Here is a 27,150-nt window from a genome sequence, read left to right as displayed (position 1 = left end):
CTCGCTGTGAGAGGGACGGGCTGTGACGTGAGGCGCCGCGAGCACGTGCGTGCCTCTGGTCCGCAGATTTACGCGGTTAGACAAACCGTTGCGCAAGACTTCCGGGCTCCTTTAACACTTTGTTTCCGAGCGGTGCGTTGAGAAGAGCACCTGCTCGTAGAAAAGAGGAGCGGAGCACGTGGCTTTTTGTTTTTAAAGAAAATGTGGCAGGAAAGGAGCTCGAGTGCTCTTTTGATAACATGAAGGCTTTCCCCTTTTAATACTGTAGAGATTTTTCTTTCATCCCCCCCATTTTGAAATAGCCATGTACCATAATACAAAATGCTTTAAGTTGTTATTAACCCTTTTTGGGAGAGCTGATGGGGATTAGCGAGGTGATCTTCTGAAAGTTAAAGAGAACTTTGAAAACGGCGCTGTTCACCCATTCCTCCTGGCAAACGCATTGGATAGTAGTATGCTTTTAACCGTAATTGCTTTTAGAATGTTTTTGTTTTTAAATTTTAATATCTATTTTCTTATTTTGAAATTTGTATACCGCCCTTCATCCGAAGATCACAGGGCGGTTCACAACATAAAAATACAAAATGAGAACACAAAATACATAATAAAATAAAAGCAAACCAATAACAACGCCCCAACAACGCATTTAAAAGGCCAAAAAATGTTTAATCAGTCAAAGTCCTGGTTATCATTGCTGCCCTGTGCTGCTTGGGGAGGAACGGTGAGATATAAATTGAATTATTATATTCATAATGATGATATTGATGCTGAAGGAGGTCTTATGGCCCGCTCGACCAGATGCCCTTCCAGATGTTTTGAACTACAACTCTCCGGCCGTGATGGAAATTGCGGTCCAAAACATCTGGAGGAGCAGTAGGTTGGGAAGGCGAACTGTGTGTACTGTATTTCTTTTTTAGCTTTCCCCCCTGTTCCGACGTTGTAAATTGCCTTGGAACATATTTTGATGAAAGGCAGTATAAAGAAGAACATGCTAATGTGTGTGTGTGTGTGTGTGTGTGTGTGTGTGTTTAATAAACACGTGTGCTTGTCACTATCCTTCCAATGTTGCCCACTGGCATGATTCCCAGAGCAGGCGGGGCGGGGGAGTCGGAATCTTTTCCCGACCGTCTTGCAATGTAGGTCAGAGACTTTTATTGCTAGGCTGCCGGTGCGAGAGCGACGACACTCCGGATCTATGCTTACTGCAGGGCTTTTCGGTTTGGGAAGCGAGGCATAAACAGAATAAGCATAGCTGGACAACACCTTCAGCACCGCAAAGGCCGGCTTCGCATGCCCGGAAATCGAGTCCGGCCTCAGCTGCCTGCCAGGAGCTGCTGCTTCTGGCCGAGCGCGCAGGAAGCAGCCACTGTGCTCTCGCCCCCGGGTTAGGCATGAAGCCGCCGCCGGAGCGAGGGAACAAGCTGCCCGCAAGTCAGCATCAAACTCTCCCGCCGGCCGTGCCATAGTCCGGGGATTAGGTGAAGCCCCGCTTGCCGAGGGTTATTCCCCGCTTGGAGCGGAGCAGCCGCCACCCAGCAGCCTCCTCGTCTCGGTCGCGAGGCGCAGCGGCTGGCCGCCCGCGATGACGAGGCCCCTCCTGGAAGGCCGGGCTTGGAAGAGGAGGAGGCGCGGTCGGGCGGCCTGCAGGGCCTGTGCCGCGTTGCTATGGCGATCTCGCAGCCCACGGCCATGGCGGACGAGGAGTCGGAGCGCGACAGCGTCCACACGGGCGAGTCGCGGGAGCTGAGCGAGGAGCTGCACCAGGACCTGGCCCAGTTCTCCATTTCCCAGCTGCACGGATTGGTGGAGGAAGCCAGGTGCGGCGAGAAGAACCGGCGCGGCGGCTCCGGCTCTTCCTCCAACGCAAACCCACTTGGGGCCCATCAAAGACACCCCCTTTCCTTCCCCCCGACTGGTTGGCAGCCATCCCTGTGGGCAAAGGGAACAACCTACCCTGGGGCGGCGCGGGTCTCCCGTTCACTTCTATGGCAGAAAGCGGAGGAGCATAGCTAGGGGGCAGGCTTGGCTGTAAATCGCATTCTGGCCATCAGCCTTACTAAGGATGGGTTTCACTAACTAAATCCAAATAATAGCCAAGGTTACATCCGTACCATACATTTATAGCACACATATACCACCTGGACAGTCATGGCTTGCCACTAAGTCTCCTGGGAATTTTGTAGTTTGCACATCACAGAGCTGTCATTACCAGCACACTTAACAAGCCAAAGTTCCCAGAATTCTTTGAGTGAAGAAATGCACTTTAAATGTGCTTTAAAGGTATGGTGTGGATGTAACCCAAGATATGGGGCTTTTCAGTTTTATTAACCCCCTCCCCCCCAATGCTATGAATAGGTGTGCTTTACCCTCTCTAACCCTACAATGTTGTTCCCCGACCTGTAAGGAAACATGTCACCAAACTATACTAAATTCAGAAAACAAAGTTCAGGATGTGTGTTGTAAATGGAAAAGTTACAGGAAACAATGATGCTGTGTGCAGACCTGTGGCAGTCACCCTGAATGACTGCTACTTAAATGGTACACACACACTTTCCTCAAATGTACTAAGAGGTTGAGAATTTCAAGCAAGAATATTATAACCCAGGATATATTTTAAACTTAACTAATGAAATTGTGTTGAATGTAACACCTTAGGTAGGCCAGAAGGAGAAGTGAAGGGCATTTCCATTGCCTGAGAGGGACTGGTATGGAAAAAATATTAAAACCCAGTACTAGACCCTAGGATCATAACTGAGAAACGGTGGCTTAGACAGAAGATTAAACCAAGTAATCTTCAATAAAGATTGTCCCACAGAAGATGGAAATAGTTTTCTCAAGAAATGGATGAAATGGCAGTTCCAAGAAGAGGAATTTTGTTGATATTTGTAAATATATATATATAGAGAGAGAGAGAGTTTATGTGGGACATTTTAAAGCATGGGTAGGCAAAACTAAGGCCCGGGGGCCAGATTCGACCCAATCGCCTCCTAAACCCAGCCCACAGACGGTCCAGGAATCAGTGTGTTTTTATATGAGTAGAATGTGTACTTTTATTTAAAATGCATCTCAGGGGTATTTGTGAGGCATAGGAATTCATTCTTCTCCCCCCCCTACCCCCCCCCAAAAAGTTTGGCAAGGTCTGAGGGACAGTGGACTGGCCCCCTGCTAAAAAAGTTTGCTGACCCCTGTTTTAAAGAGTAAACTTTAAAACTTTTCTCAGGTAGTTATTGTTCCAGAATTTATTGCTGCTTTACCTCAAATGCAACCCTCAGAGTGGTGCAAAAGTTATGTGTCCCTTCTCTAAGGAGCTTGAGGATTTTGTCTTCCTCAGACTTTGCTTTAATGGATACTGCTGTCATCCCTTTTGGTTTGTGACATGCATTGCTCACATGAACCACTGGGTTTGCTCACCTAATCTATCATCTACCTTCAGCCATGACAATGCCATGCTCAAACTCGAGACAACAATGTTTGAGAAGACTTTCAATCGGCTTGAGCCAAGGGACTTGGTGCTGGAAAAGTTTGGCTCTTTGATGGACGTGGGACAAGCACAACTTGTAAGTTATGGGATTATTTTACAGATACTGGTATAACTGTTATGGCAGTATTAATGGTTTTGATGGTGCAAAGAGTCTGCTCCCTTGTCCTTTGTTGAAGCTTAACTGGCCAGAGTGCAGATGAGAAGCAGACGCTAAATTTAAAGTGTTGTTTTTGTCCTATAAAGCCTTAGGTGGCTCAGGACCTCAGTACCTTAGGAACTGCTTTCTCCTGCCTAGACCTACTCAGACCCTGCACTTGCCATCTGAAACTCTCCTCCAAGTGAGGGGCAGAGGGTGCCAGCACAAGATTGGACCTTCTCAGAGGTAGCTTGCAAGTGTGCAATGCTCTCACCAGAGAGATGTACCACGTTCCATCACTACCTATATTTAGACCACATTCCTTTTCATCCAGGCATTTTGCTCTTAATTGATGTTCATCTTTTAGTAGATTAGGGTATCATTTGCCCTTTTTATATTATTACAGGATGAGTAATTTTAGTCCATGTTCTTTTATCTTTTTTATTTATTTTGAATTTTGTATCATGTATGCTTTTATAATTGTAAGTTGCTTTGAGACATTTTGTAACAAGCAACAAATAAATATAATACTAACCATATATTATTGTTATTGTTAATATCAGGCTGCCAATCCATTCACCACAAATTTCATCTAAGACACCTAACAAAGCATGTCACTTATTAATATTCATAAAGGGGGAAAAGAAGAAACAAATACAGTGATGGTCAATTCTAGAGTTCAGTTGCACCTTTTTTGGCTTCTTATGTAGAGCTGTGTGCTTCTATCTTGCAATCATTTGGTTTCCAGGCACGAGGCAGGCGCAAATCTAAATCCCGGTTAACAGCAGATCGTCTGGTGGGTCTGACGGTGGAACAGAAATGTGACATAGCACAACGGGAGCTGGAGGAGACAAAGGAAGACGTTCAGAGGCTAAAGGAGAACTCAGAAAGGCTCTTGCAGAACTACCTGGTATAGTTGTCCATCTGCTCTGAGATAGGAAGAGGCACATTGTGTTGTACTGCTGTACTGAAGTGTGTGTTCTCTCCTCATTGAGCCACCTGTTCATGCCAGGTCAAATTTAGTAACAGTGAGCAGTGGTATGCCATTTTTGGCCCACTCAGCAGTATCTGGAGATTCAGGTAAAGAGGCACTTTTCTACCAATCAAACTTACAATCCAAAGGCAGTTCATTTAGTCAAGGCTGTAGACAACTGGTCTTCCTGAGAAGCGGAAGGCAGGAAATGATGACACTTGATAACATTAAAACACTGGGCTTCAAGATCCCCTGAATTTTCTGGGCTTTAGCTCTGATCTTGTTATACGTTTCTGTGCAGTTGTACTTGGGAAAGGCTTAAAAACACCAATTTATGGACACTCCAAGGAGCTGCGGGCTTATAAAAGCCATAGTTAAGGGGAGGGACTGCCTTTTAAAAGACTGTCAGTTTTGCTGTTGATTGGGAAGATACATGCCGGGCTGCCTCTTGCAGAATGTCAGAATATTCCTCTTTTGTGTATGTTAAAATAGATGCTGAAGAGCTAAAACTTGGGTTAAATGTCTCTTTTCTGGATACTTAAACCTGGAGTGCATAGCTGGCCAGAGTGGGTGGCTGCTTAATTTGTCTGCCAATGAAATCCCTCTTTTCGTCATTCAGTACTTCAGTATTATAAACACAGCAGGAGCTGTGGCATGAGAAATGCAGCTGAAGTGCTTGGCAGTGCCATTTGCTCACACAGGCTCTTATGCATGGAGTTTGGGGAGCCCAGTTAGGGTTAGTTCCAAGATTCTCAGTTGCAATAACATGGTCAGGTTTGGAAAGCTTTTCCAATGGAGTGTGACTTTCAAGGTGGGAACTGAGCAAGGGAGAGAAACAAAAACATTATTTGGGCCTGCACCATCTGCCCTGTGAGAAGGAAAGGGGGGAAGCAAGAGAGGCAGGAAACATCAGCGCCTGCTGCCGTTGGACTCAACCACTCATAGGCAACTTTACATTTTATATCATGTGTTGGATTGCAATTGTAAAATACTAAAAGAACCTTGGGTGCCTTGGCAGAAAGGCAGCATATAAATGTAGTAAATAAAGAATTGCTGGACATCTTACCATCAGTTAGGCATTGCTCATTAACAGTCATAACAATTTATGGTCTTGGGCAAGGAGTTCAGCTGGAGTAGCACAGCCAAGCAATTCGTGTTTGCCACCTACTTCTTGCTGCTGGTCTCCACCTTTTTAACTCAAGAGTTTACAGAACACAATGCTTTGTCCCAGGGCAGCAGCTGGTCAGCGTGGTTCTCCATGAGAACAAATCAATGATACGCAGCCTTCCTTTACTGACAGTGCAATCTGAATTTGGCAGGCTGTCCTGGAGGAAGCAGACATTCGCCTAGTTGACATTAAGAAAGCTGTGCAGGACTTTGACAAAGATATAGTCAAAACCATCACCAAGAAGAAAGGGAGCGTCATCGCCTCTGAAAAAGTTCTGAGATACATGGAAGATAGGATACGCTACAGGGTAAGTGAAGAGAACATTGGGCAGTCCCACTAGCTGCTCTCATTTTGCTCTGTTAGCCAGTTGATAACTTTGGTAAAACAGCCTGTTAGTGGGACCGTCAGTGTCTCTAATCCTCCTGCACGTGTTCTTGTTTTGTTAGATACCAAACAGTGGCATACATTCAGACGCCTTAAGCAATCTTTGCCATTCAGATGAGGACTTCCTGAGAAATGTGTCCACTTCAGAGCAATCTTATTCCATAGAATACATATCTTGACATTATAAAGCTGAATCAGTAAATAGGATGGATATTTATTATTAAAGAACCATACCTAACCTTGTACCTGTATCCTTAACATGCAGAAGTAAAACAGGTAAAGCTCATCCTCCTATCTCCATGCCAGATTCACCACATTTCTACATGTTATACAGTCATACCTCGGGTTGAAGTAGCTTCAGGTTAAGCATTTTTGGGTTGTACTCTGTGGCAACCCAGAAGTAACGGAGTGCGTTACTTCCGGGTTTCACCGCTCATGCATGCGCAGACGCTCAAAATGTCACGCGCATGCACAGAAGTGGCGAATCGCGGCACGCGCAGACATGGGGACGCGGGTTGCTTTCGCTTCAGGATGCGAACGGGGCTCCGGAACGAATCCTGTTCGCATCCAGAGGTACCACTGTATTACATTTCAGCCTGGTGGAGCCAATGAAAAGGATGGCAACTGTATCTATGAAGTCCCAGTTCTTATCTTCATCAACTTTTCCTCAATTCAATCTTTCAGAGAATGGCCATTGTCTGTACAAGGCAATAGCAATAATAATAATAATAATAATAATAATAATAATGAGCAGCTGCCATTTCTTCTAGTTTAACTGCATCAGGGTTGAGAGTTGTATATACACAATTATACACAATTGTATAATTGCTCAAAATACTTCTGGGATGCACCTAACTCTTTGGCCTAAAATAGAGTTCTGTGCAACTCAAAAGTCTTCACACATGTTAGAGCTGAGAGGCAATTCCTTTTGGATACATGTGAGATCCAAGGCAAAGCAGCATCCCTATTATTACCTGGGAGTTTCCTCTGGAGAGCTTTGCCGCCAGGAATGATTGGTTACACCCTGCAGGGTTAGTGCTCATCTCCCAGCCACGCATAAAGTATATGTAAATGCAGGGATACTTTAGCACCAAGCCTGAGAAAGAAATTAGGTGACTTTCTTTTTCAGGATGTACTGAAAGAGAAAATTCGTTTGAAAAATGATTCCCTGAAAGTCCAGAAGAAGAAGATGCAAATGCAGCTCAAGCAGGTGCGTAAACTGCAAGTTTGTGAAGGTGCATCTCAACAGGCCAGTCTCGCCTCGGTGTACCATTGCTTGGTGTCCCATGCATTCCATGTTGTTGCTCATTGATCAGGAGTATCTCCATAAGCAGAACACCAGAATCATCAATTCAGAAAGAGCATCCAACATTTGGAACATGTCCTCTTTTAAAACCATCCAAATTTGACTATCACTGCCTCCTTTGGGAGCAAGTTCCACAGATTAACTGTGCACTATGTGAAGAAATGCTTTCTTTTAAATGTCCTGAATCTTCCAACTTCAGCTTCATTGGATGTTCTAGTATTATGAGAGAGGGAACAAAACTTTTACCTGCTTTCTCCATGCCATGCATAACTTTATAAACTTATATCCTTTCACCACTTAAATGCCTTTTCCCTAAACTAAAAGGTCCCAAACACTGCAACCTTTCATGGAGGAGTCACTCCATCCCCTTGATCATCTTGGTTGCTGTTTTCTGAACCTTTTCCAACTCCACAATATCCTTTTTGAGGTGAGGCAACTAGAACTGTACACAGAGAAACCTGCTATGTACTTGGGCTCCCTGGTCAGTGACCCACACTGTTCTCGGTTGGTCTGCAGAAGGAGGAACTCGGGGAGGCACTACACGAGGTCGATTTCCAGCAGCTGAAAATCGAGAATGCTCAGTTCCTGGAGAAGATTGATGAGCGGAACCAGGAGCTGCTGCAACTGAAGCTGACTGTAGGCAACGCTATCCAGGTCCTCAATTTCTACAGAGTAAGTAGAGCAGTCCCACAGTACTCTCTCTCTCCTGCTCCTTGGTTCCCCATACATGGCTTAAGATGGCTGCTGGAATAGACCTGGGATCCAACTGCCTGCACTTCCCTATTGAGGGGGCCAGTGCTGCTGTAGACCAAAGCTCTGCTCTGTAACCAGCAATTATTCTGCTAAGGAGTAAACACAGCTCTTCCTCCATCTCTTCTGTTGCAGAGCAGAGTTCCAATGGTCAGAAACAGTGGCAGGGGAACCTGGAGCCTAACCTCTGCCTCATTTTCTACACCTTTTCCTGGCTTGCTAGGGTTACTCCTTGGCAAGTCCTCCTTTCTCCAACCCCAAATGTTGGAAGGGCAGTTTTCACTGGGACCATTGTGCAAGAGGGTTAAATGCTCCCTTCTCCAAACTGCATTCTCATTCATGATACTCCCCCACCTGCCCATGCCCTCTGCAATGGGGGTGGGGGTGCTGATATAAAAGCAATGCTTTTTGGACAGGGAGAGTTAAATTGATCAAGTTGATTCCTAGAGAAGAGGGACAGAGCATAGGAAAGGAAATGGCAACAGTCCAAAAATGGCCAGAACAATTTAATCAGCGAGAATAGAAGTGGAGGAAGGAGGTATATTCACTTGGGTAATTGTGTGCTGTTGAATTGGTGTTTTTTTAAGTTGAATGTTCTGGGCTCTGAAAAGAAAAAGAGGGGGAACTGAGTATGGGGAACATGATGTTTGTTCATGATGTCATGCAAATAACCTGTAGAAAATGAGTGTGTAAAGCATAGGACCCGATGTCTAGGGGCCAATCTTCCTTTGGTCCCTCCCACTAAAATATTTGAGGGGGCCATGCCCCCTCCCCAAGTTGATGGGCATTGCCATTCAAATGGTGTGCATGAGCCATGTCTTGGGATCAATTATGTGGGTCAGAGCTTACCTGCCCCCCCTCATATTTTATTCAAGTTGGTACCCCTGGTAAAGCATGGCTATTCTTCAGTAAATGTCTAGTGTGGAAGCAAGCTAAAAGAAGGACTGAGTCTCTCTGTCTCTGTCTGTCTCTCTCTCTCACACACACACACACATCCTGAAAGAGGCACCATTTTGGACTAGTGGGTACCTTTTGAATTTTGAATTTAGGGGCTCCAGGCACAAAATGGCAACCATGGGGGGGGGGGCTTGGCATAATGCAAAACTGGGGGGACAACTATCCCTGAAACCTTATGCTTAACATGGGAAGCTTTCCCCACCCCAAAGGAAGATCCCACTGTGTGCAAGTGAGCCTATAATAATCAAAACTCTGGGACTTGGTCCAGGAGGTTGTATCATCCTGGGCCAAACTTAGAGGAGGATGAGCCTAGGGACACAGGACTCTTGGTCCATTTGGCTCAATAATGTCTGCACCAACTGATAGCAGTTATCCAGGACTTCAGACTCAGGGGCCATTCCTAGCCCTTCCTGGAGAATCCATCGGGAGTTGAACCACGAACCTTCTGCATTCCAAGCAGATGCTCTTAACCTCTTAGCTTTGGCCCTTTCCCAAAAGCTTCTGGAGCATATTTCACTGTCCAGAAGAAGGGATTTCAGCAGGAGTCTCTTTTTCTGCATCTCTTCAAATCTCTTCTTTGCACTACTGTCTTCATTTTCACTAGGGCATTATTCCCAGGGAATAATCCTGATATATCACCAGCTAAACATTGCAATATATCACAATATCTGAAATATGGAAGGAACTTCGTAAAGGCGAACATAATTTTGTGAGCATACTTCATACTTCCATTCTGGATTTAATGTCTGTGCTGGCTACTGAAACCTCATTTTCCAGTTACAGCTGTTCCATGTGTGGCCAGGTAGCATTCAGACATGCAAAGTAAATCTGGATGCTGCCTTCTCTGAAAGTTCCTTCTGCTTAGGTAGACACAGGCCATCCAACCTTCTTTTCCCTCTCAGTCTGGCTCAACTTGTTTTATTTCAGAAGAAACTGTATACTGCAATGACCCTGGCCACCAACCTGGTGAAAGATATTGCCCAGAGAAAGGAGTCCCTGGAAAAAATTGAACATGAGGCCATCCTCGTTGAGGAGGTAGGACTGAAGGGAGGCACAGGAGCTTTTAACTGCAAGCAAAGGTTTTAAAATAAAAGTGACAGGATCAATTTACTGGGATTATTTGTGAATGATGGTGTTGCCGCCAGGAACAATGTCCAGTTTACTGGCTCCTAATGTATTTTTATTTTTATTTTATTGTTAATGCATGTGATTTTTCAGGCTTGTGAGTCAAAGTAGAGCAAAAATGATCCCAGGAGAAAAATCAGTACATTAAGTAAGGACTTTGTATTATCTGGGAACTAATTTGCTTGCTAAGTGATACTGAAAAGCCTGGACAGGAACTTTCACATTTTCAGGAAGAAAAGTGTAAATGGTTGCAAACTGAAGATTGTTTATTTGCGTAGATCAAGAGGGTGACTAAGGAAATAATGTCAGGAAAGGCTCAGTGCCTCTTTATCTTCTGTGGGTTGTACGTTCAGGATAAACAGCTATTTCCCTTACTCAGAAAATAGGGTGGGTTACCAGCGGGAGCCCTGCAGTGTCTGGCTTCAGATGAAAATGGCCAGTCATCAGCTGGGGGGTTCCCCCAGAGTAAGGGACTGTTGAAGGGTCCAACTAAATATTACAGTGAAGATCTGTGATCAGCTCTCCAAACATTTTTATTTTTACTTTAAAGAAGTCACTGGGGGTTCTGAATGTGATTGGTGTATTGATGTTGGATGAAGAGGTGTTTAGCCCTTTCTCCCCCTGCCATTTCCCTGATCTAAATTCCTGCCCCCACCCCACCCCATACAATGCAATGAAATAAAACTAAAGAGAGTCTCTCATCAAAATACTTTCCTTTTTTCCCTTTTTTTTATAGGAACGGTTCAAAGCCGAGGTCCTGAACAAAAAGCTACGGAAACAACTGGCAGAGTACAAAGTGCCTCCTGTCCTCGACTATGTCCATGAGAAGATGGCAGTACATGAACTGGAGAACATTATCAAGATCTGGGAGAGGAAGGTGGAAATTGCAGAGGTATGAGCATGCTGGCCTTACATCTGGGCACCTGTGCCACAGGGCTGACCACAGCGAGGTCTGTGTTAAACCTCTGTTCTGTTTCTGAACACAAACTTGGCACTGATGTGGGCAATATGTGGCCAAGTGCCTCATTGTTATACTCAACACCAGGTTAAAGAGAGGTAAAATTCCCTATTGGAAAAGGGTGTTCAGATTGTGTGCAGGAAGTGGAGTTGGGGATCAGTGTAGGGATAGCCCTGAGCTTGAAGAGATGTGGCTATGGACAAAAACTCCACTTTCAACCTGTTGCCTTTGGCATATCCTTTCTTGTCCTTGTTCTCTCCCTTGCTGGTTTGCAGAGCAGGGTTTTATTTAAGCTTTCTAGGATTGTGAAGGTGGCAGTAGAGCATCAGGAAGTAGATAAGCCTGCAGATAGTGGATGCTGTTTCTGGAGCACTCTGAAATGATATTACTCCAAGGTGCAGATACAGGAGGAGAAGCAGCCTCTCTATATACATATGGATTTTTCTCCTTGCTTGGAGTTTAAAAGAGGAGCAGAATGAGGATGAGCAAGCAAGAGAGGGCCAGGAACAGCTGCTCCACCCACCTTAGGGGCAGGAACTTAGAGAGCATTTGTCATTTAGGGTAAATAGAAGGCATGCAATAGTTGTCCCCCTCCCCCTTGGTCTGGGTTTTCTTTCTCAGTCTCTCTCTCTGTCCCTCACTCCCAGCTCAGTTTCTTACTGCTTTCCTCTTTTCCCCTCTTCCGTCTCACAGATGGCCTTGCGGGGCTACCAGAGTACTTGGCACAAGGCAAAGCTGGCCAGTCAACAGCTGCAGGCTCTTCTCCCAGAGCAAGGGAGCAACTGAGAAGGAGAGAGCTGGACAAAAGCACTTTACCAAGGGCCCAGTTGCCTAGCCTTGGAAGAGAACAGTAGTCCCCGTAGCACATGCCTCCTGCTTCCTCTGTCTTCTTTGGCTCTCTCTTCCTGACAAGGTATTTGCACCAGGGTCTCAGGACCCCTGCAGTTGTTGTCCCCTTTCCCTTTCTGTTCCCCTGTGATGCGTTACTTTATAAGTCATCAATATATCTGGCTATATTTACCACTTTGGACTCATTTCATACCACATGGTTCTGAGGAGATTGAATAAGGAGGGTTTGAAGTTTAATTGTCCAAATGGGACTTCTGGGGAAATGACAGATGAGCGTAACAGCACTCACCATATCTCAGCTGTGCATTTCTCAGAAATGTCTGCTGCTTAACCTGCCACCATCCAGCATGTCAGAAGACAGGGCATGAGGCTTTTAGAGAGGAGGCCTTCAGGCTGGCCTAACTTAGCTGTAGAAACAGGAAGAAGCTCCCCACTGTAGTAGTCATAATAGATGGTATCAGACTGCTTGGCCCGTGACTCAGCTGGCCCTTCTGGGTGCTCCTGGCTGTCTTCTGTGAGGTGCTCTGTATGATTAAGGCTGGTGTGGTCTGAGAAGTCAATGGCTCTCTCCTCCCCAATGGGTTCAAATATCCCTTCGCCCTCCTCCATGGGAGGTCTGAAGGGGCTGTGTCTTGAGTCAGGGATGGGAGAGGCCGGAGCTCCCCACTTTGCTGTGGTGGTCACAATCCAGTCGCCATAGGAAGACACTCTGGTGTAGAGAAATGGCCCATAGCATCTCATACCGCCCTTGGTCATCACTCCCTTCAGCACCCACTGCCTTGTTCCATCTGCCTGGCACATGACCGGGTTGCCTGGGTATCCCTTTGGAAGAGGAAAAAAGCAAAGGTGCCTTTATTTATTCATTTCAAATACCTCTCTCCCTACCTCTGCACATGCAGTTCAAGGCAACTGACAGAGAAATCATGAAATACAATAAAAGCCAAAGCAAAATAAGAAAAAAAATATGGAGCTCATGACCTAATGATAGAATTTTAGGAACAAGGAGGAGGAGTTTGTGGAGCTTTTGGGTGTGCCCCCTGGCCCAATGAAAAGGTTCCATCAGGAGCAGAAGCTGCTGTTTTACTCTCTGCTGCAGATCCCTTCCAAATAGCAGATCAAGCAAAATGGTCCCCCTAACAACTCACTTCCACAAACAGGGATGGCCAGCAGCAGGCAGGTAGACATTGGGCGCTTTGAGCTGGCTGGCTAAGGGTGTCATAGTGGCAAACAGGGTTCTCCTCCTCCTCTCTGTCTTATTCTCACAATAACCCTGTGAAGATGGGCCTGTCACCATCTCTGACCTAAGATCACTCAGCTTCACAGCTGAGCAGAAATGTGAATTAAGAGTGCATTTAACATTTACCTGTGGATCTTGAATAAACTGGATTAAATCCAGATTCATCATGCCCAGCCCTGTTTTCAGCCATCAGAATAACATGAAAATTAGACATTCCAAGACATTTCTGAGGATACAGTTCTGAGATTACTTATGGGCTATGGTTCACCTACCAGCTCTTAACTGGTCTCTTGATGGGTGTTTCTTCTTTTTTTATTAAATGCTGCCTAGGAATGAATAGATCTGCCCCTTTCTCAAAAGTTCTTCAATAGATTTATACCCCGCCTTTTAGAAAAAAATTCTTAGTAGGGGCTCACAAATATATATATATATTTATAACAATATCTAAAAATTATAATTTAATAATAGAAAACACAAGTGCTAATGTTAAAGCACCACCCTGCCCAGTAAATGGCTGCAGCAATGCTCTTGTGTTAAAAGGGGGAAATATTTTCTGTACTTTCACTATGGCTTGCTGAAGTGTTTGCACAGTCACTAGAAGAGAACTTCTTGTTGTGTTTATGAATTGTGTTGAGGTAGCAGCAGATGAGCCTATGAACATGACTTTCTCACCAGGCATCCAGACACATTGTCAGCTTTCCTGTGGCTGCAGCACTCTGTGGTCATGATTCTGTGCAGGGGACAGGGGTCAACATCCACCACCGAGAGCTTCCGTAGAGAGACGCTCCCTGTCTGGACTGAGATACAAAGGCATGAGCAAAGCCTGGCCTTTCTAGGTCTTTACAGGACTAAGTTGGCAACTGAACACAACACACATTGGGCTGCCCATCTTCCCTTCAAAGCCCACCCTCCAGTGCTAAAAACTATATTTCCTGTCCAGGGCAAAGAGGAAGTAGCTCTCCTTAGTACCCAACAGTGAGGGGCAAGGTAAAGAAAAGAAGAAAGATCTCACTAGCTTCCAGAATTTGGTTCTGGCAAAATGTCTACAAATTGAAATTAGATTAGTGATTCTATTGGTTCAAAAGAATTCTGTGTTCTAAAAAAGGTTTGAATAGCAGCTTGTCTCTTAAGTGTCCAGCCTGGAGAAATCTTGGAAGCCACATGCAATAACCACATGCAAGGAAGACATAGATCTGATCCCTGGGAACTATGGGAAGTCTTCCACATGCAAATGGCCAATAGATGTGTATCCATGAGAGGGATGGATGTTCTCATGGGAGAAAAACTGAAAATAGGCATAACACCAAACACGTTCTTGTAGGAAGAGCAGGGTGTAAATGCAATCCAAAAATAATGGAGCAATTAATCTTGCACAGCATTTGTGAAGACTGCCATTGTGAGTGCCATGGTACACAAGTAGCTCACCTGTGTGAGGATGCAGCCAGCCCACAACCAAGCAGTTCCTTAGAGCTGTCACAGGGAAGTTTTCAGGTGGGAAGCAGATGGGCTGCAAAGCCTTGCTGAAATAGAGCCGGGCGCCCATCTTCAGGAGGGCAATATCATTGTGAAGAGTGAGTTCATCAAAGGCTTCATGCGGGATGATGGCACTGATGGGGATCAAGAAACTTCTGTCTTTCAGGCCTGTGATACCAACCATGGCCAACACCTGGGTCCTGGCCATGGAAAGCGTAAGCAAAGAAAAGGCACTTGAGTGAACAGAGACATGGGCCCTTGCTTCAGGCCTCTCCATTCTTGGGGGAAGCTTCTGGGCTTGAGGCACAGAAATTGAAGAGGAGGTGCAGCGATATAGGAAAAGAATCAGTTAATGAATGCCTGACTTTCAAGTGCCAGTTAAAAGCACAGGAATCCTGACATCATGCTAAACATGTCTTTACATACTACTGCTACTACTAATAAATAGAAGGCAGGAGAGGGGTTGTGGAAGACAGAAGTGCCTGGCATGCTCTGGTCCATGAGGTCACAGAGAGTCGGACACGATTAAACGACTAAACAACAACAACAGGAGAGGGGTTAGGTTTTCATCAGGATGCAGGAAATGGGGAAGGGAGGTTTAACTGGTTCCTTGTTGGCCACAATTCTGGCCCACCCTCCTGACTGTGGCTATTGGCTTTTTTTTTTAATGCACACAACCAATCAATTCTCCATTGTTACCATGGGGAGGCCTTAACAGGGAGAAGCAGATAGGTGCACAAGTCTCCTGCTGCTGCTTTTGCACGTGGCAAAAGGGACCCTAATTCCTGCCTGCTAGGCTTGCCAATGTTTTGACTGGTCCCTGCTGGATCAGGCCAGTTGCCCATCTAGTCCAGTAGCCTGTTCTCAAAGTGGCCAACCAGATATAGCCCCAAACTTCATTGTGTTTCTTTGCTGGGGGCTATGTACTTCTGGCAGCCTATTGTGGTAGGATTCTGATTAACTGAGCAGCCAGTTTTCCAGTGTGGCTGGGAACAGAGGTCTTCATCTGAGGCTTTTCATGGACTCACCTGGGAGCACTTTTCCTGAAACACCACCTCTTTTGCAGCTACTACAAGGGACAGGGGCAGACCACTGAGCAGAGCCCTCTGCCCGGGCTCCACTGCAACCCTGCTACATCTCCAAGTTGACCTACTTGTCTAGCTAGAATGACCCAAAGATAGGATTGTGCTGCAAGAACTATTATTAATTGTTGCAAAGTTTTTTTTGGCCCTTGAAGGAAGTTCCTATACAGTGTTTGATGATTTGCAGCTATAACTGTTCCTGCTCCATGTGTGTAAAAACCTCCACTTTAGCACCCACCTGTTCAGGAAAGTAGAGGCTGCACTTACTATCCAATGTTTATCCAGGATGCAGCCCAAAGCCAAGTGGTTGCCATAGACATCCTGCAAAGATACCATCCAAGGGAGTTCATCTACAGCTGCAAACTCTTGCATGGATCTTCTGGGATCTAAGCTGATCTGCATGCCGCAATCTGTGCCAGTAAGAAAGAGGAGGGGCAAGTCAGTCATCAAGGCCTGTCTGAATTCAGCCTCAGCCACTGTATTTTCTCCTTTGTCCTGCTAATATCCAGGAGGTTCATTACCCCATTGTGCTGCAGGAAGCAGAACATGTCCTCCAGTGGATGGGGAGCCTTTTCCAGCCCAAGGGCTGCATTCCCTTCTGGGGGGAAAGGCCACATGCCAGCGGAGGGTGAAGCCAGAGGGAAAAGTGGGCAGAGAAATGGAAGTACATTTGACCTCTCCATCCTCCATCCAGGCACACAAGAGTCAGGCCCTCTATTATAGCTGGAGCTGGTAGAAGCCAGAGTCCAACATTTGGAAGGCCACAGGAATCCCATCCTTCCCTGTGATACGTTTGTTTCTCAGTTATGTCTCATCAGCCCTGTTTTCACAAGAAAATCCAAAAGTTGGAAAAGAATGCAAAGCATTTGAAATAGTGTACAACCTTGGCCAAATTCTGCCTGAAAGGGAGAACTTGTGTCATCTACTCTGAAAACTGCTTCAGCAGTTAAAGAAGTGACCTAGGGCAAGTATACCAGTTTGCCTAGTTTGCCTAGTTTGTGTTAGCCTTTGTCAACCTGGCAGCCTCCAAACGTTTTGAACTACAGCTCCCATAATGCCTTACCATTGGCTGAGGCTGATGGGAGTTGTAGTCCAAGTCTGGCAGGCACCAGGTTGGCAAAAGTCTGGTTTATTATGGTATTATGCACTGTTTGGATTTTGGGTCATCTAATGTGGCAGTGCTAGCAGATACTACCATTATTATTACTACTACTTACAACACACACAAACACACACAATGTCCACCTTCGTTGCATTGCGTCCCCACCCCATTTCTGCTCATCTGTGCCCTCTGGCATCCTTGGGCCCAGAAAGGTCTCTTAGCTCTACCGCCCATGGCCAATGTTCTGCTGCAAGGTCAGACCCAAATGCTTCACTCACCAGCCGCTGAAGAGGGCAAAATGCAGCAGCACAAAAACAGGCTTCCTATGCAATGTCCCTGTTAGAAAAAAAGAAAGCAGACCATAAGCTCGGCACAGGCATTTCCCAGGACCTTTCGTCTCTCATCTTCAGCAGAAGTCAGTCTTTCTGTTCCGAAGCCCAGATCAATCCCATAGCCACTGGAGAAGCAAATGCAGCATGTCTAGGAAGGCGCTGCTAGTGTTACAGTGATCAGTTTTACCTTGAAACCTTCTCTCCTAGGCAACACATACAGACACCAATTGTCATCTTCTTTAGTACAATGGTTTTTCAAAATGTCTTCAGGAAGGCCTTTCAGGGATTTCTCAAGGAAAGGCACAGGAATGGCAGGCAAGCTTCTCCAATTAACGGCTACTAGCCACAATGGCTGTGTTTACCTCCACTGTCAGAGGTCTCATGTCCACATACCAGTTGCTGGGAAGCACAGGTGGGTAGAGTGCTGTTGTGCTCATGTGCTGGTTGAAAGTTTCCCACAGGCATCTGGTCGGCCACTGTGAGAAGATGATGCTGGACTAGATAAGCCATTGGTCTGATTCAGCTTTTCTTGTCCCTCTTCCCTTGCAATGTATAGTTGCTAGAGGGTCGGGTGTGTTCTTGGTCACACAGTAGAAATGGGCCAACAATGACGTTCCTACAGTTTTATTTACTGCTGAACATGAACTGGGCGATCCAGAATTCTCCACAAAACGGTATTGGAATTCCTTATCAGAAGTGTGGGAATTTATTGGAAGGCCCATCATTGTGGTGCAGGGTTGCCTGGAAGTAGGAAATTGGAAAGCCACTGCTTTAAAGCAGGGGACCCCCAACCTTTTGGGACCCATGGACCATTTGCAAACCAAAGGAGCTGTCATGGGCACTGCAGCTTATTCTATTGACTACAACAGAATGCTGTTTTCAAGATTAATTTCTGCACAGGGAGGAGATCCTGTGCAAACCACAAAGACCTCGCCAGGTGCATGTGTGCCTATTTGTCTGGATATTCACTTTTTGAAATATGGCAATGATAATTATGCTGGTTGGGGCTGATGGAAGTTGTAGTCCAAAACATTTGGAGGTCATTGAGTTTTAAAAGACTGAACTAGAGAGTTGTGGTGCAGCTTGAGAACAAGAGGTGTCCCTCCTCCCACAGTGGATTGAAAAGTAAGATACTGTACTCAAATCAACCGGTATAACAGATGGATGAAGATCCATGGCAAATTCTCTTGAAACCTTGTCCTGCGTTCATTCTTTATTTATTGCATTTATATCCCACCTTTTTCTTCAAGAAGTTCAAGGTGATGTACATGACCCTCACCTTCCTCATTTAATTCTCATAACAACCCTGTGAGGTAGGTTAGCGTGAGAGGCAGTGACTAGCTCAAGGTGACCCAGTGAATTTCATGGCCAAGTGGAGATTTGAACCCTTGCCTCCCAGGTCCTATTCCAGCACTCTGCCCAGAACTTTCCAAACTTTTCATGTTGATGACACACTTTAGACATGCATCATTTCACGACACAGTAATTCAGTTTTACCAGCAAACTGGAGGTTAAACTAACCCCTTTCCAACACTGGGAGGAGTGCAGGGAGCGTTCCTGCAACATACCTACACACTGCAGCTGACACACTAACATGTCGTGACATACAGTTTGGAAAGCTTTGCTCTAACCATTACACCACACTGCCTCTTGTTCTCCTATGTTTGACTTTCCTAGAAACTCCATTATGTGGTTCTTGTCTTGCTCTTTCTAAAACACATCTCTTTTCTGTGAGCCTTTTCCTATTCCATCTCCCAAGTTATTCTGTCAAGAGCAACCATATATTTTTCTGCCTTCTTTTACCAAAGAGGTCTTGGCTTGATCTGATTTCCTGCCATTTCCTGACCTCTGATTTCCTGCCATCAGGTAGAGCCCAGGAGCAACCCTTTGCCAGAATTTGGCACTGCAGACTCAACTATTGTTAGGTCGTGGTTGCCATGGTGCTGGAGTTCCTTCTTGCTGGCCTCATGACCAATAACCTTACTGGGACTAGACCTGCTTGCAATTTCCCTTCTCGTTCCAAATCCATGGCTGCATTCCCTAAACTTAAGGCAAATCTGACCCCAGGGTCATTTCTGAATCCTAAGAAGAGAAGCTTTTCTAGGGATGACCTCCCCTAAAAAAACTCAACAACTTTGGCTAGGCGCACCCCCTAAAAAAAAATAAAAGGTCAGCAAGTTCCTGCACCTCTTTTTTCTAGAAGAAAAGACCTGGTGAGGGTAGCCAATGGGTCTCAAACTCTCAGTGAATTAGGGACTTCCCCTGCATGTGAAGACAGGCTCAAGGCGGTTTCTGCACATGGTGTAGGAGCAGATGGGGCTTGTCAACCTAGGAAGGTAGCTCATCTAGAAGGAAAACCCTGATCCTAAATCTCTGCTGCCTTGTGGAACATCTTTGAGATAAGAAAAAACTAGCAGTGGTGTCCAAACCTTTTCCAAAGAGGGCCAGATTTTTAGGGTTGAAGTTGTTGTTGAGCTTTTTTTTATGATTTTACCCCAAAGTTGTTGAGCTTTTTTTAAGGTTGGGGCTATGAGGACAGGATTAAACTGGCGGGCCCCCAACTTTGGACATGCCTAAGGATGAAACCCTACATAAATCCAGAGTGGAGTCCCCTAAGATGGTTGGATGTTGCCTTGTACACCTCCTTCCAGCAACTGCTGCAACTAAACTGGTGCCAAATGTATTGCTCTGCTTTCCTTTGGACCACTTTAGCAAGGCCAAGAGGGGGGAGGGGCTTGATGTCTGGGTGACCCAGGACCTCCATACACTGCCTAGGCTTGCACCCAAAGAAGGTAACTTTGGTTAACGCAGTGGTTTGACTTCACCACCAGAATTGGGAAAGGTTAACCCTACCCTCCCTGCATGCTGCCCTCCCTCCCATGATAGGCTATGGGGGTGGAAAGGTCCCATTCATGCAAATAGGACTAGAAATATGAGCACCCGCCACCCGCTGTCTAACGAGATGAAGCAGCTCCTTGGCATGCTCCTGTTGGAACTTTGTCAGTCCCCCCCCCCCCCCAATGCTCACAAAGTAGCGCGCTGAGACTTTTCCAGTCAAGTGAAGTACAGGGGTGGCTGCGTAAAGGGATCTGGTGATCACGTCGGGGTCACCAGATATTGGGTTGAAATAAACGACAGACGAGTGACAAGTGTCATACGGGAGGCATCTCTCGAGCATGTCTCAGAGAGTCCCTTTTATTGAATATTACAGCATTGCCATGTATGTGCTTGTTGCTGATTGGTTAACACAAATCATACGCAATGGTTGCATATAAGCATTAATCATCAATAGATTAAAGTTTGGGAAAGGAACACAGAGTTGGACAGGTATGAACTAGTGATTGATATAGCAAACCTTAAAAGGGCATAACCATTGTATTCATAGATGTGGTCAACCATGCATTAAGAACAGGTCAGGGTATGATGTTTCATGAACTCAATGTTCTAGGCAGAAGCAAAACTTCCCATCAATTATACTGTAATATCTGTGTCAAGAACGATTGAAATTGAAAATTTATAAATAAGCCGTTCTTTGCGGAGCGGAGAGACCCCCAAGAAGGCCTGCAGTCTTGAACAGAGCGAGTGAACCCCGAACAAGCAAAGGCACAAGCCAAGCGCTTTGCAGCAGCGAGCCCACCGCGCAGGCGCGCGACCTGCCCCGCCCCCTCGCAGGAGGAGCCATTGACAAGGGCGGCGTGCGCGTGCGCGAACCAAGCGCGGGCTTTTCTGTAGCGGCGCTATGGGCGAGGCCTACACGCCGGTGGAGGCTGCGCTGGGGACCGAGGAGAGCTTCCTCTCTCTGGCAGACATCCTCATGTCGCAAGAGAGGCTGCCGTGCCGCGCTGAGATCAAACTACCTCGCCTCGCCACCGTCTTGGGTAAAGCGGCCAGTGCCGCCGCCGCTTCCTCAGACAACGCGCTCCCTGAGGTGAGCTAACATCCCGCCACCCTCCTGGACGGAATGACTACAACTCCCGACAGCTTCAGGTCGGAAGTGACGATACAGAACGGGAGGTTCAGACTTCCGTTCAAATCGGCTTTGCCTATAGATCTATAATGCGACTTCGACACCATGGCGAGTTTCCGGGTTGAGTTTGAAGTGTCTCGGAGGACAATGAGAAATCCCGGGATTTCAGTGGGGGAATCCAAGATAGTTGTATGACTGAAATGGCACAATGGGTCGGTGCATCTGGCTGTTAACCAGAAGGTTGGTTGGTAGAGCTCAACCAGAGACGGCTGTGGACAGGATTCCTGCACTGCAGCGGGTTGGACTAGATGACCCTCGGGATCCCTTTCTCTGATTGTATGAATGCAGAAGGTAGCAGCAAGGGCAGCTGTTCATGTTCTTCTCTTTTTAATCTTTTTCCTGAATGAGGTCCTAAATCATTTTAAAGTGCAATGCATCTGCATGCAGGTCAGCGGAGCATGAGGCTTCTGCGTGCCATTGGGCTCTGGGCAAGCAACCCAAGTAGATAATGTTTCATTGTGGCTGGTGCTCCAAGCCGGCTTGGAGCTCCTGGGGAGGGGAGGCTAGGCTTGCTCTGGCTTAAGAGAGTAGAGCCCAAACCTTTTTAGACTTCAGCCAAACTTTGGCACCTGAGGAGGGGGTGGGGTCCATCTTGAGGGAGGGTCCGCAGCTCAGTGGTGGAGCCCCTGCTTTGCATGCAGAAGGCCCCTGGTTCAATCCCTGGCATCTCCAGGTAGGGCTGGGGAAGAAGCCTTCGTGAAACCCCAGTGGGCCGCTGCCAGTCAGTGTAGACTGTACTGAGCTAGATGGACCAGTGGTGTGACATGGTAATGGGCAGCTTCCTATGTTCCTCTCCTCTGTAGCTTCAGGGCTGTCCCCAACCTGCTGGTTTCCAGTTCTTTTGAACTGCAACTTCCTTGGGAACTACAGCTGTAAAGCTATTGTAGTTAACAGTTTCAGCCACATGCACCTTCCCACTGCAATATGAGGTTATTTATCATTTGTTACGCAGCTCCCTGTTCATTTAATCCCCACAACATTCCTGTGAGCTAGGTTTAGCTGAGAGGACAGTGACTGGCCCAAGATCACTCAGTGGGCTTCATGGCTGAGCGGGAATTTGAGTCCTGGTCTGACACTAACCACTACACCACACTGGCTCTCTTTATATGGCATGAAAGTTAGAGCAAATGTCTTAATTTACGTTTTCTGTACTTTTTACCACACACATGAATTTGTGGTGCACCTTACTTTGGAAACATTTTTATTAAAAAATTCTAGAGCAATAAAAATATTATTGCTTTGTTTGACCTTTATCTTTCAAATCCATTTTTAAAAGCCTGAAACCATTTCATTATAGATTGGCAACAGTTAATCCTTTTCTTTTGTCTTTCTGAAGTAACTTTAATCAAATTCTCGGATATTATTATTACAGTTAAAATGTAAAAACATTCTATTCACAGTATTGTTTTTTAAAGTTTGATATCTCCATTTGGAATGATTCTAATTTTGTAATTTTCCAGTCTCTCTATTTCATTCCTACCCTTTTTTATATACATCTATACACTTCCCTGTGCTATTTTGTTTAGAAATATATCCTGACACAAAGTAATAAAAAAAATCTAACAAAATTTTAGTAGGGTTACCCAAATCAAGCATCCCAATAGTGTCGAACCACTTAAGATTATAGTGTAAAAACACATATTTTCGTTACTGTTCTGGTAGTCTAAAACGTATGGAAAGTCCTCTATTGTCTATTCCTTAATTTCACCTGTTCATCTGGGAGACACTGCCAGTACAATTTTGTTGGAATGTCTGAAACTGTTATCCCCCCAACTCCCCCTCCCAAAATGTTAGAATCACTTTATATTGCTTCCCTGTCCTACATCACATCCCATATGTGAGGCAGAATGTTCTCCATCCCCATAATTTCAGTGCAGTTTCTGTTTGTGCAAGTTTCTCTTTAGGCTGCAAACAAATTTGCTTCCAAGTTACTATGGCGGCCAATGCAAGTTTCTTGGAGTACATAACATGGCTGCAAGTCTGCTGTAGTTTTATGTATACTGCTTATTGATGGTTTTCACCTGTTTGTATATTGCTTTATACAGGGCTCAAAGCTGGAAATCCCCCTCTGGCTGGCCAAAGGCTTATATGACAACAAACGGAGGATCCTTTCTGTGGAATTGCCAAAGATTTACAAGGAGAGTTGGCGGACGGTGTTAAATGCAGATGCCAATGTGGTTGACCTGCATAAATTGGGGCCATACTACTATGGATTTGGCTCCCAGCTGCTGAATTTTGACAGTCCTGAAAATACTGAACTAGCTCAGACTATATTGCAGGTAAAACACCGAATTTGACAGAAGGCTTCTTCCCCTTAATGCTTCTGAGCTCTCTGTGCTATGGCTTCTTTTGGTACTGAAGTGTTGCTCTTTGAGAGCTGTTAAACATTCATAGCAACCTTCCCACCCAAATTTTCCCTGTGCTTTGTTGACTTATCATGGCAAGTACAACACTTGCTTCAGTGCCAAATGGCAAAGACCTTCATTAGAACCAACCAAAGTGCCGCTAAATTTTGAGCAGGCTTTCAAGTTCTTCAGCACTCTTCATCTGAATGGATGTTCAACAAAACAGGAGGGAGGGGAGGGTAGAAAGAGTTGAGCAGGATCTTGTCACTCCAAAATCTACCGTTCACAACGGTCTTAAAATGGGAGTGCAGGAGAGGCTATGCAGACATAAATAGATAAGCCTCACTGGGTGTCAGACATGGCAGGATGTGCCCAGGGCTGCTGTGACAAAGAGGTGACAGTGGCTGCTTCCTCATTTTTGGAAAATAAAGCTTGTAGCATTTATTCATGTCAGTCTCCAGTGCTAGACTTTATCTAGATTTACTAATAATTATGTTGTTTGTTTATTATTTGTAGTAATAGCCTAAATGGCGCTGGGGTGGGTTACAGAAATATCCTAGTTAAAAGCACACAGTAGTGGCACAAGATAAAACTTGGGAGGGGAGGTCATTCCATAACCTGGGAGCCATCACAGAGAAGGCCCTCTCACTGGCCACTGTCCCGTGGCACACACAGGGAGGTTGATGTGGGAGGAGGCATATCTTCATATACTTCGGGCTGAAGTCATTTTAGGCCCTGTATGTCAGTGCCAAATTGGGCTAGGCAACTACTGCAGATCTTTCAAGACTGTTGTAATGTGGTGTCTGGCACTCATCAGCAGTGTTACTGCTGCATTCTGCACAAGTTGCAGCTTCCAAACCATCTTCAAGTGCATTGCAGTAGTACAGTCTGGAAGTCACCTGGGCTTGGATCATTGTGGACAAACTATCCCTGACCAGGAAGGGCCATACCAACCAGAGCTGGACATGGGCTCTCCTAGCCACCAAGGCCACCTGGTCCTCAGGTAACTTAGATGCTTCCAGGGGAGTACCAACCCATTCCCTACTACCTGGACCTGAGTACCTGCAGCACACAGTACCTCTCTCCTGTCCAGATTCAGTTTAATGTATCGGTCCACATTACCAACTCCAGGCAGTGGTCAAGCACCTGAATTGCCTCTCCTGTTTCAAATGGAGCATGCTTTGCATAGTACACTAAAGACCAATTTGGATAGTTTTTCCTAGTGTTTTGTAGGGCATGTTATCTCCAAAAGTTTTAAGTCCCACCTTCGTTTGGTAGAATATCATTTCTTTCCAGTTTTAAAATCCTATTCTTAGATAGCTAAACATGGTATTATCCAAGCACAGAAAATTGGAGGTAGCTGCATTGATCCATTGCAAAAACTAAACCAAATCCATTGAATTGTCATTAAGTAAATGGCCTTCTATGCCTAGATGCTACCATGGTACCAAATCATTACGCTCATAATTCAGCCACAGCAAGCCTCAGTCAAAGGAGAAGCTAACTTGACCCAGATCTTTCTGTCTCTTCCCAGGCCAGGACCCACACCAGCCCTGTTCCATGCCTTCCTTGAGTGCTTTTGCCTGCCTGGAATGTGTCCTTGATCTGTGATAATACCTTTTGCTTCCCTGGGTGGAGGTGTGTGTGTGTGTAGAAATCTCTGACTTTTGTGTGGCTGAAATGTAGCCCATTGTACAAAGGTTAGGCTTGCATTCATTATTCTTCCCTCTCTTGCCTCTGATCCCACTAACATGCAGCCCCAAGAAGGTTGGCCATGATGGACTGTGACCTTGGGCTGGAAAAAGCCACCGACTGCACTAAGCCACCGACTGCTGCTATAGTTTGTTAGCCTGGCCCTGTGTGTAGCCTGGCACTCCCTTTGGCTACTTGAGCCTACTCAGGACTTCCTTCCATTCTAAGTAACTCTGCTTCCCTCTACAGACATTTATTGGCCGATTCCGTCGCATCATGGACTCTTCCCAGAATGCATTCAATGAGGACACGTCTGTACTGGTGGCCCGTCTGGATGAGTTGGAACGAGCCTTATTTCAAGCAGGCCAGAAAGGACTTAATGACTTCCAGTGCTGGGAAAAGGGTCAGGCCTCCCAGATCACAGCATCCAGCCTAATCCAGAATTACAAGAAGAGAAAATTTTCTGACTTGGACAGCTGAGTGCATGAAAGGCACAGTTGACACTTCCATGGCAAGAGACAAAAGAGGAAATGATGTTCATCTTATGAATTGAAAATCTCCCTGGTAACATCTTGAGATTGAACTAGAGCATATTTCTGAGGAATGTTGGCTAACACTGTGTGGCCTGCACCCGTCCACTCATTCTTCTAAGGACGTACAAGATTATTCTGGGTTTGTGTCTGAATGGATACAATCAATTGGAACAAATCTTATTGGGCAATAATTAACATTTTATTCAATCTAATGCAGCTATGTTTTAATCTTTCAAGTGATGACTCTAGAAATGCAGGGCAAAAGGATGAACAATTCTCAGGCAAATGAGTTTGCCCTCAGAAATCATCATTGGAATATTTGTACATAGTCTACCAGGTTATTGCCTTTGCTTTTATTTGCTAGAAAGGTGATCTTTCTTAGGGAGAAAAGGCAGCTCCGATATATTTTAATGTGCCTCTTGGTGCCTGCCCGTTGCAAGACTTCCTGTCCAAGGGGCTTAGCTACTCTACTAAATTTAGTGGGCAGCTTTCCCAGTCCTTTGAAATGCAGTTTTCTGAATGGAGTTGAGATCTTTTAACTGAGAATTCTCAGCACTCGCAAAACTGCTTCTCCCACAATTTATTGGAGGAAGCTGTTGCGCTTAAATAGCTTAGGCTTTTAATCAAATGACATTTTATCTTGCTTCCATTGTGTATTGCTTATTTTGGTGGAGGGAGGGATAAATGTCCCACTCCCGCCCCCTATTTCTCTGCCTTAGCTGCAGACTCAGCTTGACAAGCCATGAGCCCCTCTGTACCATCCCCGTGGCATGGATTTCCCTACTTTCCAGGAAAATATATGCTCTCTTCAACATCCTCGGTCTTGGGAATCTCCAGGTTCCAGATTTTGCATTATGGGTTCTGTTCCATCCTTAACAGCATAATTTCAGTGTAGGTGAAAATTAGTAATCCCTTTTACAGTTCCCCTTTTACAATTTGTTTAGCATTGCATTATAAATAAAACTGATTTTAGCAAAAGCAAGCCTGTCTATACCTGTTTATTGAGGCTGAATCGTTCAGATCTGTTAGTATGGCTTCATAGTTGCACAAGCCCAGAGTGGCCCTATCAGAACTGCCCCTGGCAGGAGGAAAACAATGACATTCTGATGTAACTCTTGCTGTGGGCATAAGCACTTGTTTAAGTTGCACTCCTCATACACTATGATGGAGTAGAGGCAGATTTTGGTTGGATTCCTGCCTTCTTCCCGACAACTGATTGACCTCTTGTTCTGCTGATGGG

General features: G+C 45.6%; 3 protein-coding genes across 6 annotated transcripts; 2 read left to right on the top strand and 1 right to left on the bottom strand.

Annotated features, from left to right (window-relative positions):
* The first annotated feature begins 1,144 nt into the window (after nucleotides 1–1,144).
* CFAP263 (cilia and flagella associated protein 263) lies at nucleotides 1,145–12,258 on the top strand. The gene is made up of 9 exons (XM_083452805.1): nucleotides 1,145–1,817; nucleotides 3,434–3,557; nucleotides 4,366–4,527; nucleotides 5,910–6,065; nucleotides 7,272–7,352; nucleotides 7,965–8,120; nucleotides 10,083–10,190; nucleotides 11,017–11,172; nucleotides 11,932–12,258. The coding sequence occupies exons 1-9, from the start codon at nucleotides 1,666–1,668 to the stop codon at nucleotides 12,022–12,024; spliced, it is 1,188 nt and encodes a 395-aa protein (XP_083308931.1). The 5' UTR covers nucleotides 1,145–1,665; the 3' UTR covers nucleotides 12,025–12,258.
* PRSS54 (serine protease 54) lies at nucleotides 4,048–21,298 on the bottom strand. Of its 4 annotated transcripts, none has more exons than XM_083452804.1 (7): nucleotides 21,171–21,298; nucleotides 17,260–17,317; nucleotides 16,118–16,289; nucleotides 14,750–14,997; nucleotides 13,997–14,121; nucleotides 12,377–12,909; nucleotides 4,048–4,458 (listed from the first exon to the last, which is right to left on the bottom strand). In XM_083452804.1, the coding sequence occupies exons 3-6, from the start codon at nucleotides 16,279–16,281 to the stop codon at nucleotides 12,415–12,417; spliced, it is 1,032 nt and encodes a 343-aa protein (XP_083308930.1). In that variant the 5' UTR covers nucleotides 16,282–16,289; nucleotides 17,260–17,317; nucleotides 21,171–21,298; the 3' UTR covers nucleotides 4,048–4,458; nucleotides 12,377–12,414. The 4 variants fall into 4 exon arrangements, with proteins under 4 accessions (XP_083308930.1, XP_083308928.1, XP_083308929.1 ...); XM_083452802.1 differs by lacking the exon at nucleotides 21,171–21,298 and adding an exon at nucleotides 19,117–19,251; XM_083452803.1 differs by lacking the exon at nucleotides 21,171–21,298 and adding an exon at nucleotides 19,160–19,224.
* Nucleotides 21,004–26,892, top strand: GINS3 (GINS complex subunit 3). Its single transcript, XM_083452826.1, has 3 exons — nucleotides 21,004–21,241; nucleotides 23,386–23,619; nucleotides 25,627–26,892. Exons 1-3 carry the CDS (start codon nucleotides 21,053–21,055, stop codon nucleotides 25,855–25,857), a joined length of 654 nt encoding a protein of 217 aa, XP_083308952.1. The 5' UTR covers nucleotides 21,004–21,052; the 3' UTR covers nucleotides 25,858–26,892.
* The last annotated feature ends 258 nt before the right edge of the window (nucleotides 26,893–27,150 follow it).

The sequence above is a fragment of the Podarcis tiliguerta genome, assembly GCF_965153285.1.
Source record: "Podarcis tiliguerta genome assembly, chromosome: 8".
Lineage (NCBI taxonomy): Eukaryota > Metazoa > Chordata > Lepidosauria > Squamata > Lacertidae > Podarcis > Podarcis tiliguerta.
This window is presented reverse-complemented; position numbering and strand designations above follow the sequence as displayed.

What these genes read in the sequence shown, in the direction of transcription:
- CFAP263 (XM_083452805.1), top strand. Translation starts at nt 1,666, where the DNA reads ATGGCGATCTCGCAGCCCACGGCCATGGCGGACGAGGAGTCGGAGCGC. An exon ending in TGCAAATGCAGCTCAAGCAG is followed by an intron (nt 7,353 to 7,964) that starts GTGCGTAAACTG and finishes GTTGGTCTGCAG; the next exon opens with AAGGAGGAACTCGGGGAGGC. An exon ending in AGGTCCTCAATTTCTACAGA is followed by an intron (nt 8,121 to 10,082) that starts GTAAGTAGAGCA and finishes GTTTTATTTCAG; the next exon opens with AAGAAACTGTATACTGCAAT.
- GINS3 (XM_083452826.1), top strand. Translation starts at nt 21,053, where the DNA reads ATGGGCGAGGCCTACACGCCGGTGGAGGCTGCGCTGGGGACCGAGGAG. An exon ending in CAGACAACGCGCTCCCTGAG is followed by an intron (nt 21,242 to 23,385) that starts GTGAGCTAACAT and finishes TGCTTTATACAG; the next exon opens with GGCTCAAAGCTGGAAATCCC. An exon ending in TAGCTCAGACTATATTGCAG is followed by an intron (nt 23,620 to 25,626) that starts GTAAAACACCGA and finishes TTCCCTCTACAG; the next exon opens with ACATTTATTGGCCGATTCCG.
- PRSS54 (XM_083452801.1), bottom strand. Translation starts at nt 16,569, where the DNA reads ATGGAGGATGGAGAGGTCAAATGTACTTCCATTTCTCTGCCCACTTTT. An exon ending in GCCTCTACTTTCCTGAACAG is followed by an intron (nt 14,998 to 16,117) that starts GTGGGTGCTAAA and finishes TTCCATGGCCAG; the next exon opens with GACCCAGGTGTTGGCCATGG. An exon ending in ACAATGTGTCTGGATGCCTG is followed by an intron (nt 12,910 to 13,996) that starts GTGAGAAAGTCA and finishes CCTCTTCCAAAG; the next exon opens with GGATACCCAGGCAACCCGGT.